The following is a 21,062-nucleotide window of genomic DNA, read 5'->3' as shown; positions in this document are numbered from 1 at the left end:
ATCCCATTTCATTGATCAGCCAAATCAGTGGTCTTCTGTTTTCCTTGTTACACTTGGGTAGACTCAACCACTTATTTGTGGTGGAGAGATCATTGTAGCAAAGTTTGAGGAAAATAACGTGTAGAGAACCCTTCCTTAATTGTGCTGTACAGGATGATTTTCACAGTTTCTTCGCTTTAGTGACTTTTTCCATTGTCCCATGAAAGTTGGAAAATAAAAGGAGATGGTTTCTGCTGTTGCTCAAATGACATTTGGTGGCTTTCAGATTGAAAGGCTGTGTCAGCGACTAGAAGGGATGGAACAACTGAATCGTGATATGACTATGGAATATGAACAGCAGTTACGAAAAGTCCAGGAAGAGGTGAGCCTCCCCAAGTCCAGCTTTTATTTTATATTGTAGGTTACTGTATGATATTGCCATGTCTATAATCTTGTCATCTCATATATATATATAATATGCAGTTCACATGAAAGTGCAAAAACAAGAACCTGAATCATGCATATGTCATTTCTTCCTAAAACCTTTTAACATCCCCTTTTTAACTTGTGGAATTTGCAGTGATTGCTGTTTTGCCTATTTAATGGATGCAAACATTCAGCAGTTATGTTATTGCAATGGGCATAAAAAGTGCAGTTTATTTTCTACATAATCACTGTGGGTTTTAACATGGATGTAAACATAAAAAGGTTTTGCTTCACGAAATGTTTGCAGTCTTTCCCTCTATGGCGTACTTTTATTTCCAGGAATTTAGAGAAAGTTTAATTTAAAGTAAGTACTTGATTGTTTTTAGTTCAACGAAGTCAAGCGGTATTAATAAGAGAACAGTTCACATACAGCTGAGTATGTGCACTCATTATTGGGAAAATGTCGATGGCGTACATCAAGAGTGGGGGAACCTGGAGCTCTCTAGCTGTTGCTGGAGTCCAAATCCCATCATCCTTGACCATTGGCAATGCTGATGGGAATTGGAGTAACATCTGGAGGGCCAATGTTTTCCTATCCACATCATATGTGTACCTTGATTTGTTCCTTGTTTTACTCCATTGGGAGATCTCAAATAGCTTTACTTCTCTACTATCTATAGAACACTCATTAAGCCCAGCATTTTCAAATATCTAGTTCATTTATATCATGTAGACTTTTCACTTACATATATAAAAAATCTCATACCCTTCCATTCCTTTTCATAATCTGTGTTAGCCCTTTGGTTAGCTGACCCTTAAGAAAAACCACCTTATTAAATATCTTTAAGAGCTGAGTTTAATAAGCTATGTTAATTAACTCCAAAGCCTAGGCTCATTTTGGCATCTTTTCTTGCTAATAGATAAAAACATTTTGCCTTCTAAGCTCCACTTCTTTTTGCTGGTGGTAGTACAGTGGGCGCTTGGGTTGCAAACATGATCCATGTGGGAGGCATGTTTGCAACCCACAGCTCTGAGTCTGCACACGTGCAGGTTGCGTTTTGGCATTTCTGCACATGCGCAAAGCGTGATTTAGCGCATGTGTGAGTGCTGAAACCCAGAAGTAACCCATTCCGGTACTTCCGGGTTTGGCGCGGTACGCAACTCAAAAACACGCAACCTGAAGCGTCTGTAACCCTCGAGGTATGACTGTATATCATTCTAATTGCTGTTGAGCTGCCTTTGCAAAGTCAGTTGGTAGCTTCAATTTGTTTGGGTGGGTTGGGGGCAGCTCAGCTCAGAGTATTAAGTTCAAATCTTGCTTTCCAGGTGCTAATGGTTCCTTCAAACCACAGTTGTGTGGGGTGGACTGCTTATATTACAGCAGCTTCTCTGTGTATTATTCTCATGGGGAATTTGTGTCAGTTTTCTTCCTGGGGCCTTGTCCTATATGTTTCCTTGCTGTTTTCAGTGAAGTTTACTTCAAGTAAGTGTGTATATGGTTGCAGCCAAAATCTGATTTTAAAAAAATATTCTGTAAGAAAATAAGGAACAAAGGGCTTGCTGTACTGCAGCTATTTCACTATAAGGAGTTGGGTGCTGTGACAGCTTTTCATGTTTGGCCTTCGCTTTTGTCCTCCTTTCTTCTTTCTTGTCAGCTGCTTGAAGTTAAATGCCATATGAGACTTGTAATGCATTAACCTTTTTCTCTGGAGAGTTGGTTCAAGTGCGGCCTACTGTAGGCCATAAATAAAATTAATTTTGTGCTGTTGCTTTAGCAATCTGAAGACATCTGTCTACATTTTTAGAAGTCTTTTCATTCCAGCATGAGTAATGGTGCTTGTTTAGGAGATTCCCCCATGGGGATAGTAAGGATTCTGCCAAGCAAGATTGAGGTGCAGTGGCAGATATTTGCAAAGGTTGGAAGCTGGACTGGCAGCAGTATGGGGGCAGTCAGGAAGGCTGAAGAGTGTTAGCAATTCAGTAAGTATAGCAGAAGGCAGTCTATGTGTATACTAGCACTAGAGTGTGTAGTGTCACAATTTTTACTCTTAAGTGGTGCCCCCTTTTAAGAGTAGTGGTACTGCTATCTGGAATATCCACATTTGAATTATAAAATTACTGTAATTTTAAGCACTTGGTCCACAACAAAAAATACCCCTCTCAATACATGCAGCATTACTAAGAGACCAACTTGACTGACTCTTAGTGCAGATCCAAGTCATCAAACCTGAGCAGCCACATCTGCCGCCTGCCATGAACCACTGTTGGCATTATTGGCAGCACCAGCAGCAGATATGCACTGTGCTTATAATAATAATTTATTAACTTGCTAATTATGCTGTTTTAAACGTGCACCTTGTATTTGACTTCCTTTAGTAATGTTTTCTTTTAATGTTTAAGATAATGTTGTTAACCTTGCGGCGCTAAATGTACATTCTGTAGTTTACCTCCTTCGTAATGCTTTATTTTGAAATCTTTAAGACAATATTTTAGTTTCCTGTTACTTATGTTGCTTTGAGTTTATACATTATATCTGACTTTCTTCAGTAATGTTTTATTCTGGATTGTTTGATTTGGTGTTTTAATGTCGGTTGTAAACTGCTTTGAGATTTTTTTCTAAAAAATATAAATAAGTATGGAAATGAAAATAATAATAATAATAATAATAGTAGTAGTTTAATCTTTACTGCAAACTGTCTGTTCTCTTTACAGCATTTCCAGAGTTGTTCTAGATTGCCTTAAATCAAGATTCCTAATTTGAAATGTATACTTTTTCTGAATAAGTATGCATGCCATGGATGCTATAACAGTTAAAACACTGATAGCTCATAGTTCCCTGCCAGTTCCCTCCCCGCTTCTTTACACTTGCTTCATCATATTTTCTGATCTATCATAACTTCAGTCCACTTTCTGTTCTCTCTTTCCCCCCTTCTTTATTTTCTGCTTTGCGGTCTTTTATTATTTTGCGAGTTGTCGGTTTGGAGGGAGTTAGAATAGGGATTTATTGGGAATATTTACTTTTGTGGGTTGCATTATTTTTATCCTTCCTCCATTTGTTGTAATAATGAAGTGTCCAAATAAAAAATAGAAAATCCATAATAAAAATGTATCCTACGAAGTTGCAATATTGCTTCAGAAAACCTGTGTTCTTCTACAGCACCAATCACAATGCTGTGAATTGCCTTGCTTTTCATACAGCTAGCTAGGCTGAAGAGAAGCTATGAGAAACTGCTGAAGAAACAACTGAAAGAAGCAAGGAAATTACCCTCCAGGAGCCAAGAGGAGGACCAATCTGAAGTAAGCATCCTGACTAAGAAGTTAGAGGTAAGTGGATAAAATGCAGTCCTGGTCCGGGTTTCATAAATTCAGAACTATGGAACTCAATGGGGCTTACTTCTGAGTAGATATGAATTGGCCTTTAGTTTCTTTTCTCTAGTGCTTTCTGAGCAAATATGTTTTCAGCTGTTTTTTATATACATTTGCATGGTCTCTTTGGAATCTGATGTACAAGCACTGGCGAGCACAATATTCATCAGATTTCTGAGAATGTGTGGAAGAATAAGTGCTTTATTTTTGTTCAGTATGCTTTCCCCATTTGTGGTTAAAGAGCACAACTGTACATTATACAGAAGCAAGAAACCAGCCTGAACCATGACAGGTTTGATAAAAATCAGTGATTTCCTTTGAACATACTATTTTTAAACTGATAATTTAAACATTGAAATTGGATTTATTTTAAAGTAAAAATCTGATTTGAAACAAAGCTGAAGACCCTTGGACTCAAGGAATTTGTTCCATGATTCTTTGGATTCTAGCTTTAGACTTGAAGCAAGCTATTTGCTTAGTGTCTTTGTATATGTACAGGGAGCTTCAAAAGTATGTTGACTAATTTTTCAATTATTCTCTTGCCCCTATAGAAGTAAAAAAATATATGCATCTGGACTGCATAACTAAATGCATTTGATTATACACAGGTATATTTAATTGCAAATTAAATATTTAAGGTATTAAATTAGATACTTATTTAAGGAAGTGGGTCCCAATTAGCTAAGTACTGCAGACCTGTTTTTCAAAAGCCAAGTCAGGGGCCCCCTACTTTTGAAAATTTCGATATCTCTATGGTAGTTTTTGTTATGTGAATGGTGCCATGGACCCCCTGGGTGGGGCTGTGAACCCCCAATTGCGAACCACTGATTTAAGGTATATTTAATTGTTTGAAAAGAAATATGGCCTAATTGTTCAATCAGTTAGCAGTCACACTTTGGGTAGTGTATGTTGTACCCCCTGATGAGCTATGCAGACCAGGACAGTGTGGAGCATCTTGGCTGGTCTCAGGCACTCTAACCTCCCTTTCTAGATTTGGACCTGAAAGGCCAAGGAAAAGTGTGAGTGCATGGAGGGCAAGGTGTAAGGAAGCACAATTTATAACATTGCATAGCATCATTGCTGATCACAGCAATGATGCTATGCAATGATATGCATGGGGCAATGTCTGCTGTTAAGGCGGCTTCAGATTTCTCAGTTTTGTGGATCTTGAGCCAATATGAGAGAGTCTTAATTCTGATCTTAAGCCAGCAGGTTCTTTGATCAATGAATATGCAATAAGTTGCAAAAATATTTAGAAACGTTTTTGTATTTGCTACCTTATTACTGTAATATGTAGCAGAGGTGTGTTTGTGTGAGTATATGAGAGAAACAGGCACCTTATGTTGCATTTTATCCTTGGAATTGAACTTTGTGTATTTCCAGTATGTACAGGAATGTATCAATATAGTTCTATTGTTGGGGTCCAAGAAACTTTGCAGGGGGTCTTTGTAATTTGCATTCATGACACATACTGGTACATAATGCTTGTGCATTCAATCTCTGTGTGTCAACCTCCCTCCCTCTCCCTCTCTCTCTCTCTGTATGCATGTGCTTTTTTCAGATAGCCACATTCCAGAACTAAACCCATGCCACTGTGAGTTGAGCAGTGATGGAGTCAGAATGTTTCCTATGTCTCCCACTAGATACAGCCTTGAAAACATAAATGCTGCTTAGGGAGTTAATTATTTTAATTAAAAAATATTAAATTGGCACAGTTACAGATGTATACCATTGCCTTTATACATATGAAATCTCTGGTGTTCTGTATGAAAAGAGTGTGTGAGGATGAACCCTGAGGGCAATTAAGTAATCTCTGGTAATGGACAAGGAAAGTTCTTTTCCTGTTGTGGTTTTGAATGTGCAGGAATTAAATATACTTATGAAATCACAGAAAAATTGAGATTTCATCTGAGCTTGTACCATGGGATTTATTGCTTAATGAGAGAATTGCAATTTCTTGTGGAGTAAGTTTGTCCATCCCTACTAATTATGTCAAAAGCAGTATTTAATGTACTCATGCTACACAGCCTCATCCCACATAGTGCTTACACAAGAACAAATTTATCATTCGGGATGTGTAGCATTTTTTCAGATAAAATATATTTTACCTGGAACATTTGGAAAATGTTATATATTTGCAGTAGCATAATAACTCGGAGGACTGTGTGACACAGGATATGATAGAATCAGTATTTTTTTAAAATGTTCATTATTTAGAAACCCCTTGAGAGATAATGATGTGTTCTGATAAACTTAGTTGAATGTGTAATGACAGATCATTCAAAGACCTGGGGATGCCTTCTTCCTACTGTTGGCTGGAAGCATTTTGTAGGGTCTTCCAAGACCACCTTAATTTTCCTGTCACGATAAATTCAGTATTGTTTTTCAGATGCTGTATCTTTTTCTGGACCTATCATTATTGCCACAGTATACTCCATGCTTACAACCTATATGGTCTCTGTAGCATGGTCTCTGTGGCAGACACTTTGAAAAACAAAACTCTAAAGAACTCTCAGATTTATAAAGGCATTTGTCCAACATCTATACAAGCAATAACTGGCATAAAAAAATAATGGACTGGAAACCAAAATAAAATATTGTTCTTATGAATGGTTGTATTTGATTACAGTAAGACCCCAACATACACAGCGTTACATTCTGGGGATCGCACCTAAAGCCAAAATTGTATATTCAGTGGTACCTCTGGTTACGAACTTAATTCGTTCCGGAGGTCCATTCTTAAGCTGAAACTGTTCTTATCCTGAGGCGCACTTTCGCTAATGGGGTGTCCCGCTGTGTGTGTGCCTCTGGCGTGCGATTTCAGTTCGCATCCTGGCTGCAAAGTTCACAACCAGGAGCTGCTACTTCCAGATTAGCGGAGTTCGTAACCAGAGGTACCACTGCACTCAAAACACATTCAGTGGTGGGTTCAGTGGTGGGTGGGATTTGCCAAAGTCTCCCCCCCCCCACCCGTTGCCCACCCCCTTTTTATTTGTTTGTTTATTGCCAAGCACATAAAGCTGAATGTGCGTAAGTTATATGCATGTAAGTTGCAGGCTTACAGTACTTAATGAGGTTCTTGACTTGGATAAGGATAGGGGCAAGATAGAAAATACTGGATTGGGATAGTGGGTATTTTTCAACCAGATCGATAGCGATTGCCAATTGTCTTTACAGGAGTTCCGCCAGAAATCTCTAGACTGGGAGAAGCAGCGCTTGCACTACCAGCAGCACGTGGCATCACTGGAAGCACAGCGGAAGGCTTTTTCTGAGCAGTCTGATCTCATTCAGGTAGAGTTAACGGATGAGGAGTTTGCCTTGGAAAGGACTTACTGGAAGACTTCAGAGCCTTAGCACAATTTAGGTTACCAGTGAAATGACAATGAAACTCCTGATGGAATAACCTTGTCCTGTTCAACATGTAGACAAAGCCAGGAAATATTCTGAAAACTGTACAGTGGCTGGAAGGCAATTGCCTATCTTTGCTGTCAAGTGCCAGCTGGAGAAAGGCCATAAAATGATTCTGGTTGGGTAATTGCACAGTGTGAAAGAATTAAAATACGATGTTGTTCAAAACTGTATAGATGCCAGACAACATGCCACCAGGTGTATGCAACCTGTTTAAATAATGACTTTTAAAAATGGTGCATTTCCTATGTGGCAGGGTAACCAAGGTAGTGTTAATGCATAGCTGTGCTGTTTGTGTCTCTTGAAGCAAGCGTGCAGAGCCTCTGCTGTTTCTGAAAAATTAATCTGTTCATTGAGTTAGTGCCGCTGTGGCTTAGTTTAACTGACCACGTACCAGCTGTGAATAAACTTGGTCTGACACAAAACACTGGAGTTGCTGATAAGAAGCTCTTGCTGGGAGCTTTGCACTTAATGGACTCCACAGTTGCCACTGAGTGGAAGTTCTGCATGGCAGAAGTTGGCAGTGACAGGATTAAGGCTGACACTGATAGTGGCTTTGTGAAAGATGCTCACAGATGTGCTTGGACAAAGTGTAAGCCTTTTGAAGACAAATACCTTGCTGTAGCTGTGCCTGTGTTTTTGATGGCTTAGTCTATTGAAAGCAGATTTGTTTGGAGCTTTAGCTAGAAGGTCATATCAGTGACAGGGCAGCAAAAAAACAAAACAAAACCCAGGTAATAGGATTTTGATTCTCAAAGCAGTCAAAGGGCAGTATTCGGTGAAATAGTTGCAGATGCACGCAAGGATTACCACCAGTGCAACAGGACTTCCCACTCTCTCTTGCCACCTGCGCCATTCCCACATCTGTTCTTGAGGGTTGAGGGAACTTCTAGAACAGATCTAGGGGATGCAGTAGGGAGGAGAGGGGAGAACATTCCATTGGTATAGAGGAAATCCTTGCACTGACAGAACCCTAGTCTATATTTAATATAACCCAAATAATTCTTAACTGCAGGTATGCAATAGTCCTGATGACATTGATTTGGGAATAAGTTGTATTAAAATCCATGTGGCATACACTTGAGGGTGAATAGGATTGCCTCCTTGGATGCTGATGATATGGGTTTTCCAGAAAAAAAATATTTCATTCATTCATAGGCCACCTTTATCTTCCAAGGACCTCAGTAACATGTTAATTGTACATGTTATATGAATATCAGAAAAGTTTCCTGAAAGCCAAGAATAGTTGAGAACTGAAATACTTGATGAGAGAAAGTAATTAAAGTTCACTTAGAGTGGTTTATTACATTCATAGAGATTCAGAGCTTTACTTGGAAATTATTTTGATAAGAATGCTTGTAAATATTTTAAGAAGTGAAACTCAATTACATACACTTCCCTTACATTATTTAGATTATAAAGTGGAAAAATGAAGGCACTCAAAAGCGTTTTGTTAGTTTTAGCATGCTTGAAAAGCTGTGTGCATAAATATTTTTAAGGGTTTGTTGCCTAAAAAATAATTACAAATTCCATCTTAAATTTCAGTAGCTTTATATCCATTCCAGTTGACCAGTTTGATTTGTATTGTGAAACAATGCATTTCTAAAAGCAGAAAAATACAATACTGGAAACTTTCACACCCTACATAAGTTGGTTGGATACCTTCAGTTTAAAAACAGTGCATGCCTAGGTTAATTTAAAACTCCCAGTTTGAAAGCTTTCCTATGCAGTGGGGAAGCCATCCTGCACAAAAGGTTTTGTGTATGTATATCCCTTAACTTGTATGTATGTCTTACGGGACACATTATGTCTGCAGATTCCAAACATATGCTTATCTTTATTCCCTTTATCATTTATAGTGACCATCTAATAAGTGAAAAAGTGCTATATTTCTTGGGAAACGTTTGTTGCAGTTGGAGAAGTTGGACATTTAAACCTCTTGCTGCTCTTTTCTTCCAGAAGTGGTGTCGTGATCACTGCTACAAGTGGACAAAAATAGAACCTAGCCCATTTCATTTATGCCAGGAATGGGGAGCTTAACAGAACAGTGCTCTCTGTGTTACAGGCTCAACTGTCCAGCCGGAAGCAAATGTTTGAGTCTGTGGAGCTGGCGAGCCAATCTGAAATCCATCACTTAACTAGCAAGTTGGAAAGGGCCAATGACACTATCTGTGCCAATGAACTGGAAGTGGAAAGGCTGAATATGAAAGTGGATGATTTAACTTCTAGCAATCAGAAAATTTTGGAGGAACATCAAAGAGTACTAGATGAGCTGAAAGTTTCCCGGAACTCACTGGAGGTCTGTGAGTGAATTGCTTGGAAGCAGGTTAATATACAGCTTGTAATGGTAGTGGGCTGGCAAGTCACTAATTAAATAGGCTTCCTCCCAGCTTTATCCTGAGCCTAATTGAGAAGCTATGTCTGACAGGGAAGGGATTGTTCCAAGTTGTCCTCCTCTTTGGGTATATGCACAAGCACAATAGCTTGCTTATTCTGAAATCTTAATCCCATTTGTTGTATCTTTGCATCACTAATTTCCATCTTCTCCTCTGAAGGTTCTACATGAAGAAAAGATGGAACTTAGGGCCACTCTGCTCTCTCAGGAGGACTTCATTAACAACTTACAGATGCATAAAGAACAATTACAGAAGGAAGTGTCCAAGCTAACTGAAACCTTGCAAAACAAAGAAGCTTTTGTCAGGTATGTTTCTTGGCATCAAAACATACCCAAATTAGGCCCTTTGCCTGAAACCTAGATATTCCTAGATATCCAGGAAAAGTCTGTAGCACATTTGTTTTTCCAACCCAACTGAAGATATATAGTGTTTAGTATTCAGCATTCGCTAAAAACATTATTTAAAAAAGGGAAAAAGAGACAGGATTATATCAGTCCACAACATGGTTTAAGGTGGATTTTCTAAATGTTTCTTGGAGAGAGAAAGAGAAAATAGATTTTATATTTTTAACTGACTGTCAATTAACTGTTGCCAGTTTGAGAGGCTTTCAGTGAGGCGTCAAAACATCCAGTGGAAGTTACCATAACCTACCTCTCCCTTTTGAGAACTGCTTCAGTAGGTTAACAAATACACTTGCTAAATTTAATTGTTTGTTCTTGTAATAGTAGAATAATGCCTCTGGTTATTTATTCTCTACACCACCAATCCTACTTCTCTGAATTAAAAATTGCCACCGTAGTAAATTCATGCATTTTGAATTACATTTTGTGAGGGTACACATTGGCTCCTTTTAGGATTTTGTACTACCGTCCAGTGAAATATGTGAAATTTCAGCCAGACCAAATGCATTTATTGAATGTCTTATTATTTGTTCCTTTTATATTTCAAGGATCCACAAATTTTGACTGGCCTTGATAAGCAAGGACACTTGTGTTTGACATAGACCCCATCTCACGTGGGGGATGGGGTCTTGTCTCTTGGCAACATACTGAACTTGAGGTAATTGGAGAACATTCAAAGCCTAGCACAAATGTGAGAATTAGCCTTCTCAGATGGTATGGAAGGAGGCAAAAGCTTATCCCTGTTGCGTATCCTAATCACTAGGATGGAGTCAGTCACCAGATCATCTCTGGCAAGCAGATATATGGACCTTTGCTTTATTGTATGACTTTAAAGTGTTTCAATTCCCCCCTCCCCCCAAAAAAACCCTCTTGTTGGATGTTGGCTTTCATAAGTTGAGCACTTTTCTTGGGCAGAAATTGTAAGGTGGATGATAATACTAGAATAGAGTCATACTTCTCATCATCCTTTCTTAGCGATTAACACCTGGAACACCATTTTAAACTGTAAGATCCTTGTGACTGATAGTTACGACCTACTGAGAGTCCCTAAATTACTGCGCCAAGCTTTAAAAAGGCAGTAGTAACTAATTGACCTGCTTTTCTTGTAACACTAAGCCAATCCATTGCTGAAAACAAATGTGTGGTCTCCCGGAAAAGAGTGTGGCTGCTTCATTTGTTCTTGAGTCCTCATGCAAGGTGAACCATGATTTGGATTAGTGTATTGTCCAACCCAGGTTCTTGGTTTGCCTCCTTCAGACAAACCACAAGCTTTAACCAAGGTTTGTTCTTGAATTACAGCTTGTGGTTTGTTTTGAGGAGACAAACCATGAACCTTGATTCGGATGACACACTAAGCCAAACCATGGCCTATATCACAGCAGTAGCAGTAGCAGTACCAGTGGGGAAGCAATATTGCCACAATCTCCCTTCTAGTTTGGTTTGGCTTAGCATTACATGTGAACTGGGCCATAGCTCTGCCTGGCCAGAGCTTAAGGTGAGTAACATGCAAGGGCTGTGCTGTTCCCTTTTTCATTTGCAACGCTGATGGCGAACATGATTATTTCTTCCACGAATATTTCATTGACTGTTAAGTGCTGTTAATGCAGAGTTGAGGTACTACTTTCTATTTTAATCATATATTTAGCACTTCAGAAACAAGCATCGCAATATTCAACTGTGTTGTGGGTCTGTTTGCACATCTAATAGAACTGGTGTGTCTGATTTAATTTGGATGTCAGAAGGCTACGGTCTTCAGGAACTCACATGTCTTCTGGTACAGGTCACTGGAGGAGTGCCTGCAGAGCAGTGAAGGAACCAATGGAATCTATCGTAGCAGAACAGAGTTGGACAACATACACTTGCAGCTGGATCATCCTGAAATTATTCATCTTGAGGGCAGGTAGATGATCATTGCAGAAATTTCTCCACCTTTACAAATGAGTTTGAATTTAGAAGATAAGTTCTGTGTCTTTACTGTAGCAGAGGGCTCTAATGGTGGCTTAGAAATGTCTAAACTTTTTAGTAATTTATTTAGGGTTATACGAATAGGACATCCTTACTTGGAGATGCCTGACTATAATTTAAGACATTTTTATCTCATACAAAGGTCTAAGAATCATATATGCTTGCTAGGTGACTAAAATTACAACTTCTCATCAACTGTTGAATTGTTGAGTGAGCAACAAGGTACCAAGGAAAAGTTTCTGTAACTTGGATGTTGCTCAATGGGATTTGTGCATCAGATTTTTTTGCGGGGGCTCAGATAATTGCAAAATGGCTGCCACTTTCCTCTCTGTAGCGACTTGCTACAATAGTTTACAAAGTCTTTTGTCTTTTGTTGTGCTTGTACCATTTTGGAATGTAGCCTGGGTTCTGCAAAAGCAAACCATGCCCTGCCGAGTGAATTGCTAACTGAGAAATGCCAGGAGCTTCAGCTGACAGAAGAGCACCTCTGCCAGGCCAAGGCTGAGATAAAAAAGGTGAGGGCCTTTTGTGCAAATAAAAGATAGGCAGTGATATATCATTTTAAAATAGGTTTGGGCACTGTAGGAATCGATGTTGTTACTGAGAACCCCATTATACCTAGTAAGCACCCTTGTTTTTAATGGTTGCTTCTGAGTTTTGTTTATGTATTAGATGTCATCTGTGTATTAAGTTAAGAATTTTCTCTGATGTGGCTTGATGTTCATTTTAGGGATTTTTTAGGCCATAGATTGGAACAAACTATGCAACAATCAGCTTCTTCAGTTTCTGTGTCTTAAGTCCTCACCTCAATTTTGTTTAATAGCTCAGCCTGGTTCAATGGCTAGGTCAGTGAGTGTTTCATATAGAATGGAAAGCAAATTTTTTTTAGTGTTCAGTTGTGTTCAGCATTAGTTTTTGAAATGGTGCTTACAATTTGACTATTGGCACCTATCACCTTTTTTATGACAAAAAGTGGGTCCTTTACTCTTCTGACCTCTGCATTTTGGTAATATTTTTAAAAAATATTTGTCTTATTTGCACTTTTGTGTGCAGTAGAAGCTCAGGAACAGTCAGGGGGCATTGTTATAATGTGAATAATTCAGTTTGCCAGTCCACTTGTGGGTAATTTGCTAGTTTATCATCAATCCCCCGATTCAATGAAATACAACTGCCCTAAGAATGCAGAAGATTACTGTATACAGGCAGAACTATTACACTGTGCATTAGTACTGAATGAATTATGAAACAGTGCTGCTCACTAAGATTAAGTATTGAGCAAGTGGAGGACATTGTGCTTCCAGAGAGCTTTGTATGCTGAGATTTCTGATAATCAGTGAAATGTTAACTGCAAATTTCATATATGTTTCTGTCTAGCTGAAGGAGCAGCTATTGCACAAAGAACATAGTCACAACAGTGAGTTAGAAGGAATGAAGCAGGAGGTTGCTCAGCTAACACGGGAGCTTCACCAGCGCGACATCACAATTGCCTCATCAAATAGTTGTACTTTAAACTTGGAGCAGCAACTGAAAATGGAGATCGAAAAAGCAGAACGGAAGGCAGTGGAGCACAGGGTAAATAGGCTGTTATCCCTCAAAATGTTTTGCTGTATAGTAATTAGCGCATGGGGGTTGCCAACCTTTATGGAGCAGTGGGCACATCTTGCATTTTGAAAGAGTGCTGTGGGCACCAGTCACAACATGCCTGCCATGGGAGAGGTGGCATAACACAAAATTTGTGCAGTCATGGTGAAGCTTTTTCTATAATTGTATTTCCATACTGGAAAAGGCTAAGCCTTTTCCACACAGCTGTTAAAGGCACAAATATTCTGGTTTTCCCCAATGCCAACCCCAACCCATAGCCTAAAGTGCCCCATTAAACACATGTATACCATTGTACAATAAGTTGACTATACAGTGAATTCTTAACGAGTCACTGGTTTTTAGCTCCTCTGCAGGTAGGAGGCATGCCTAAGCATCTTTCATAAAGTTTTCACATTTGCATTTGGCAGAGGAGTAGAGATTATTTAATATTAGAAAAAATAATTTCTAGGGCATACTTAATCCCAGATGAACCCACTGCAGGAAAGATGTAGCTTGGTGTGGCGTTCGTACAGAGCCCCCGGTCGTTTCACGGACTATTGACCTGTAAACCACTACTTTATTCTTCTGCTGCCACCAATTTTGTGGGGGAAAACCAGGGTTGCCCGGTGAAGTATTGAGTCTCAGTCAGGTAGAGTTAACAATGAAGATTAAAGTTTATTTCAAACACAAACAAGTTTTAAAATATTTTTGAAAAGGTGTCAGTCTATTCCCTCACAATCGTGTCCCTGTCTCTAACTCACTCTGACTCCTCTATCTCCCCCCAAAAAAGAACCAACCGAACTAACTCAAAACCTCTGGGCTGAGCCTCAAAATCAGGTAGGCTCCGCTCCCAGGCTTTCTTACTGGTAAACCTATTAACCCTTTCTCTCCCCCAATACAAATGTATCCCCAAAGAATGGGCAAATGCCACACTTGGTTACTAGGGAAAAAGAAAAGGAAAGTCTGAGGTCTCAAAAATAACACAGAAGCAGAGAGGCCACTAAAGGAGAGGAGGAAACAGCTGCTCTTTGGGACCCCAGGGATATCTGTTGCCTGGTGTCCAAACAACTCATTTATGAACTGCAGCTCTCATGTATTCATTGGCAAAAACCACTACCAGCTGGGAGTAGCCAGGCTGGCAAATTTCACAGAAATTGCATAATAAGCTGCCTGTACATTTTGCTTTATAACTTCCTAGGATGGCTAGAAACTTATTTTTAAAAAACGAAATATCAGAGTCTTGGGGCCCTGCCTGTGGATTACTGATGAAGAAGGCTTTTGTAGGAATGATGCCACTCATGAGTGCCTGGTTGGTGAGCCCTGCATTAGAGGAAACCATCTGTTGTGCGATGACACTTCTTTGGTTGCATGTATGTTCCAGACCCTTTAGCTGTATTGGCACCACATTTTCAGAGTTAGCTATGAGGACTAGAAACTTGCTAAGATTAAGGTTGCAATTCTCAGATTTGCACAAGTTTATGGGCTATATGGTTCCTCCATGTGAAATATATTAACAGGAAAAAACGGTAATTTCTCCCCATCCCCCACCCTGTCACTTCAGGCTGTTTTGTCGCAGTTGGAATCTCTTAAGCAAGACAATCACCAGCTCTCAGAAATTCTTCAGAAGGTAAGTGTCTGGTGTGATGGGATGTGCTATTTGAAGTGTTGTGCACTTGTAGTCTCTCTAGAAAACACTTGGCTTTTGTGTGTGTTGCGCAGGCAAGTGCATCTTTCATATATTTATACAAAGCTTCGAAAGGTGATTTGATATTTTTATACTGAAGCTTGCAGGTTAAGTCACAGTGGGGTTTAAGTGAAATTGGTGAGACTTACTTCTGACTAAACATCCTAAGTGTTAGGCTAGAAAGATGGACAGATTGAACTATGTATATTTTATTTTCTGGGCCCACTAGGTGTCAGTGCAATGTTAGTGAAGGAGAGTATAAAATGAAACATTGCAATAAAAGTTGGCATTCAAAGCCTGCTCACACAATGTTTTGATTGAACCCCTACACATAGTTATAGTAATTTGAAGCCCATCCACATTGTCACAGAAAAATTGTGCTGTCTCTTCTCAGTAATAAGAACACTGTTGCACATGATTTCCCCTGATGAATGTTGCTGAACTGGTGGAACTTGTTTTCTGCACATGGCTGCAGCAGACAGAATTGTCTCATATTGGTAATTAAAGTGGGCATATCAGAGGGTGGTGTCTTCTTGTGCCCCTCCCCACCCCAGCCCATAATTTGAGCTCTCTGGAGAAAACAAGCATTTGAGAACAAAACATTGAAAATTGAATACTAGTGAAGATTTGTCTAGGGCATTTAATTTTAGTAGGTATTAAGAAGAATACAATTTGGTTTGTGTTTATAATCAAGTGAGATAATTTGGCTGTTCAGACATTGCACGCACACACACACACACACACACACACACACAGTCTCTTCTGTACCTTGTGAGGCAACGTGTGAGCCTTGGGCTTCCTTCCATCTCTTTTCCCACTTTTGTCATTATGGGGAGAAGTGAACCAAATTGATCCTGTGTTTGAACATGGGATCTCCCTAGACTTGGGAAAATCTCCTTGTTCATGTGTTCATTTTTAGAACAGATAGGGTGAACAGGGCAGCAGCTCATGAGTCCAATAGCCCTCCCCATAGAGGGGTGGGAGTTATGTCCCTACAACCTCCATGGGGGCGGGTTCTGAGTTTGATTTTGTTCTTCAGTTTACAAATGTATTCATATTTTGAAATTAAATTAATCTAGATCACATGTTATAAAATGTGTTTCAATGTTTTGATGTGACGAGAAACAAATGGTACAGGTTTGATAATGGTCTGCGTCTCCACTTGAAAATACAGAAGGAAATTTCACTTGAAAATCTTGAAGGACATCTCAGCATTTGCAGATATGTTGCAGCTCTTGCAAGCTGATTAGAATAGGGAAGTGAAGGAGACTGGGTAGAGGTTGACTGAGTTAAATAATCTTACTAAGGGAAATTACTGAGCTAAAAACTTGATATTTTAAAAATGGATGTGTTTGCTCAGTGTTTCTCAGCTGACATCAGTTACGCTCTGATCTGTGTGTGCATGCGTGGTTGAATTTCTTGGTAATGGATCTTGGACTCGTGACTCTAGAGGGGTCAGTCCCAGCTGGTTATTTAAGCTTTTCTCTGCAGTTGGCAAATACACTAATCACACAGCGGTTTCAAATGAATGGAGTGTCAGGAGATTTTTTGTATATCCAGGTACAAGCAGGCAGTCCCATTGGCTTTGGTGTTAGTGGCGAGCTATGCAGCTGGAACACATTTAATGTGACTGACGTTTAAGTGATCACAAATTGGTCTTGAAGTTCACACCCAATTGAGATGAATGAGGGAAGCTTGTACCTATGTAGGTTTGATTAGTTCAGTCTTTCTAGATGTAGACTCATTCAGACAGCTGGTGATTGATTTATGCTCTGAAGGGATTTTTTCCTAGTAGAAGACTTGGAAAATTTACTTCTTAAATTTGCAATACAAAATCAAACTTTCTAGGGAAAGCTGGGCTGGTGAACAAACACAGCAACGCTGACTAAAGCATTTCTGTCACCTTAAGGGAAAAAGTGCCCCCCTGGCAGAATTCCAGGAAAGTTATACCAAAGCCCTAAATAAGGTGGAGTCTGAAAACCAACGATTATTGAAAGAACTAGCAGAAACTAAAGCCAGCCTGGAAGCCTCGTCCCGCAGGTCTCAGGGCAGATATGAGAATATCATGCAGCAGATGCAGCAGCAGATGAGTGAGATAAAGAATGTGGAAAGCAGGTAAGATCTATGTGTTCAACAGGTTTTTCTCTGGTTCTGATGAATTGTTTACAATGGCTGAAATCCTAGTATAGCTTGACGACTATGGAGTTCTGAAGAGTCATTCTGCTGTTACACCTTGAAGTCTCTGTGCACTGCATGTGTTTCCCCCCTGGAACTGAAAACAGTTTGTTCCTAAACGTTCTTGCATAATATTTGCAGCTGAGAAGAGCTGGTCTGTATTGAGTGAATTTTTTTTTTTAATAATCCATGTTCAGGAGACTGCAAGAGCTGCAGTGTAAGCATGAAGAAGAAATGAGAATACTTCAGGATAAATATGACAAGACTGTTCAGCACTATGAAGAAGAAATTCAAAAGGTGCAGCATTTGTCAACCAGAAGAGTTTTTAGTACAGCTGATGGACTGTCACCCCAGATTAGCAGGAGCAACTCTGTTGAATCCTTGTCCTGTGATCCCCTTCTGAGATCAGATTCCTTGCCACATGGAAACAGTGAATTTACTTATATGTTAGGCAAGAATGAGAAAGAACTTCTATCTTTGGTAAGCATGAAACAAAGTGTCACACCAAGTTATATGCAGAATCCGTTAGATGCCTAATGTAAAACCACTACCACAAATGTTTGATGTGTGTGTTACTCAGACTAGACAAATCTTATTTGAAAAAGTCTTCCAAATGCCATAAAACCTCTGTTCAAATGAAGATTGCAAGGATTCTGTAGTAGGACACCAGGTGGCAGCAGCTTGTTGACAAGAGGCATAGAAAGGGGTGTCCCAAGTTCAACTGAATTGTTCCTTGTCTCCATGCAGACCAAAGCGGATTCCACTGCCCCTCTTCAGTTGACTTGCTGCTTATCAAAGCCTGGGCTTAAGATTGGATGAAAACATGGATGAACAGGGAGGGCTTGTTCATAGGTCCTACTTCTCTATCATTTCTTCCCAATTCCTTGTGCTTTCTTTACTAGTGGTTTGCATGCACACACATGGCATGGTGAGATTGGCCAACGCTGCGCTAGCAGTGAGTTCGTTACTGGCATGCTGCAATCCCTTCTATGGATAAGCAGCTCTTTATCATGCCTACCTCTCTCCTAGGAAAGCTGTAAACAACATTCACACCAATACATTCAAAGTACTGCAAATCCACAGTCGCAGCTTCCCCTAAAGAATTCTGGGAGCTATGGTTCCTTTACAGGTTTTCAGAGTGGTTTAACAATCAACCCCCTTTCACAGGGAACTCTGGAAATTGTAGGTCTGTGAAGGGACTAGAGGTTTCCTAACAACTCTCACTACCCTTAACAAACTACATCTCCCAGAATTATGGGAGACGTCATGTCTGTTTATAATGTCTTGAATGTGTGGTGTGATTGTGGCCTTAGACATAATGGTAGCTCTTGCAATGGAGAACCATGTGGAAGTGGACACACTGAAGTGGGTGGAATAGGATTTGGTGCCTGCAACGTCTAGTATTAAGAAAACTGAAACATTGATATTAAGTTGTTCCTATAATATGAGCTATTGATACACTCATGTTCAATGTAGGTCTTTAGTACAGTAGCTCCAGAAAAGGCAGCATATGTCCTCTTACACTTATACAGTTTCTATTGGTTGTGCATCTAGTGTTTAACTCAACTAAGGACTTCTGTTTGTGTAACAAGGCTTCCCCACCCGCAATGACCCCATAATTGCCTTGAGGGCACATGGGAGAAACCCCAGAACATGCGGAGGGAGGAGAGGTGGGGTTCATTCTGTCTGACAAGCTGAAATACTTGTGCAGACAGAACGATTGGAAGTGTGTGACATTGAATTCCACCCTATAATTTTATTTTTGAAAGATGTGACTCCTTGACCATAACTTGCTGAGGTATATTGAGAATCTTGAGGGGAGCATGAAAGGCTTACAGTTCAATCCTAACCTTGTTTAATCAGAAGTCAGCCCCATTTCCGTGACTTGAAATCCTAAAAATATTTCAATTAACTTCAGTGTTTTAAAGGCAAATAATACTAGAGTTTTCAGTCATTATTTCTAATGCACAACTTCATCACACCCAATCTAAGCTCAATAGATGAAAGCTTAGGGGTGTGTGTGTGCTTAAAAGCAAACTATATTGAAATAATTGATATTTAATCTCCAAGTTAACATGTTTGGATGATGGTGTAAGCCAAATACTATATAATCCAACATTTTCGCATTTTTCAAGGTTAATTATATACCAACAGTGCTGAGATGATGCTTTGCTTAGGGGATTTCTATCCATTGATGCAGTTAAATAGTAAAATGTAGCAATAGGCCAGAAATAATCTTCTGGTTGAGTCCTGTTCAACATATATGTTTTATTTTTAGAGCCCGTTGCCTACAACAAACATTGGTGCGATTGCTGTCAAGTTCTTGGAGGAGGAAGAAGAAAGATCTCAACATATCTTAGAACGCTTAGATGCACATATTGAGGAGTTGAAAAAGGAGAGTGAAATGACAGTACAGCAGTTCAAACACCAAAAGTGACATTGCTTCAAGACCCAAGGATTGGAAAGCTGGCTTAATATAAGATGCATCAAGAAGGGGACCAAGGGAGCCTTCAGCAGTTAGAAAGGGGCTTCTCTTCTTTTTCCTGGTTTTAGTGGTGGTGAAACCAAGGAAATGAAGTTTGTCTGGAGAAAAGCATTTTGTCTGGGGGCAGTAATTGCACTACTTTCTAGATGGCTTATTTAGTCCTGCTGTGCAAGAGTGTGCAGTGACTTTCAGGAGGGAATGATGTAGTGCTTTTTTTTGTAGAAGAAAATAAATCTATTTTATATGTATATATCCATGTGAATAAATAAAATGACAGCTAACCCATCTTCTTCTTATATCGTTACAACCCATGTTGCTGAACATTTTGGGAATTAGGTTACTTTTTGCTTCCAATTTTGCTTGATGTTTATTCCATGAAATATATTATTCAAACAGTTTGAGAAACTAAGAAAAGGAGTTGCGATTTTGCTTCCTTTTTAGTTTTCCTGTAGAGTTGGAGTTTCCTGTACTTTGTGTTGCTATCACTTGCATTCCAGACACTACATAATGATGTGGTAGTGGTTCCATTGGGGGTCTGTTTTATTACTATTTTTCTTTCATAGTTGAAGATGAAATGCAGTGAAATAGATACTCCATGAAAAGAGAGGGTGTTTTGGTGGAAGATAAGTTGGTACAGAAGGTGAAGTTCAATGTAAGTAATAAACACCTATACATGAAATCCATTTTACTTAAACAACAGCTGCCTTATGAAGTACTAAGCAGCTGCTCACAGCCATAAGAGCAAATTTAGAAGGCTGGTCAATCTGCCAGACAGCTATTAAAAAGTTGTTTTAGCTTAAACAAGAAATGTGTATCTTTAAAAATGTGTCCTTGAGCAGAAACCAAGATCCCAAGCATTAGGCTTCCATTCCCACCCCAATTAATCCTTTCTGCCTTATTGGCCCTTGGTAATCCAATCTGAATTACAAAAATGAATTACTAGATTTAAAATATTTTCAGTGAAATATGAAAATGGTGGAGATATTCAGCCTTGACCCCTGAATCCTTAGAGAATAATCCATGTGTTCATTTAAATTCTAAATCTCTTACTTTTCCTTTTCAAAGGCTTCTGTTCATCTGTTCAAGGTAGTCTATACCTTTCATTTATTGTTTCTTCTATATGTCAGAGAAGCCCCTTTATATGACCAATGCCTCCCCTTTTCAATAACATATATTTTTAGAGGTTTTAACTTGAA

The 21,062-nt window shown here is 39.3% G+C and overlaps 1 protein-coding gene across 7 annotated transcripts in view; it reads left to right on the top strand.

The window, feature by feature from the left end:
- Positions 1–21,062, top strand: part of CEP63 (centrosomal protein 63) — a 28,261-nt gene extending 7,199 nt beyond the window's left edge. For 6 of the 7 annotated variants that reach the window (XM_053389850.1, XM_053389852.1, XM_053389849.1 and 3 more), the window contains 12 exons: positions 266–361; positions 3,604–3,729; positions 6,949–7,062; positions 9,245–9,478; positions 9,735–9,880; positions 11,757–11,876; positions 12,342–12,456; positions 13,316–13,513; positions 15,084–15,149; positions 17,116–17,321; positions 17,579–17,861; positions 19,660–21,062. In XM_053389850.1, the coding sequence (XP_053245825.1) occupies positions 266–361; positions 3,604–3,729; positions 6,949–7,062; positions 9,245–9,478; positions 9,735–9,880; positions 11,757–11,876; positions 12,342–12,456; positions 13,316–13,513; positions 15,084–15,149; positions 17,116–17,321; positions 17,579–17,861; positions 19,660–19,818 (1,863 nt within the window). In that variant the 3' untranslated portion in view covers positions 19,819–21,062. The remainder of the gene's footprint in view (positions 1–265; positions 362–3,603; positions 3,730–6,948; positions 7,063–9,244; positions 9,479–9,734; positions 9,881–11,756; positions 11,877–12,341; positions 12,457–13,315; positions 13,514–15,083; positions 15,150–17,115; positions 17,322–17,578; positions 17,862–19,659) is intronic. The other variant, XM_053389853.1, reaches the window with a different exon arrangement.

Source organism: Podarcis raffonei, chromosome 5 (genome assembly GCF_027172205.1).
Source record: "Podarcis raffonei isolate rPodRaf1 chromosome 5, rPodRaf1.pri, whole genome shotgun sequence".
Taxonomy (NCBI): Eukaryota; Metazoa; Chordata; class Lepidosauria; order Squamata; family Lacertidae; genus Podarcis; species Podarcis raffonei.
Note: the sequence above shows the minus strand (reverse complement) of the source record. Positions and strands in the feature narration are given on the sequence as shown.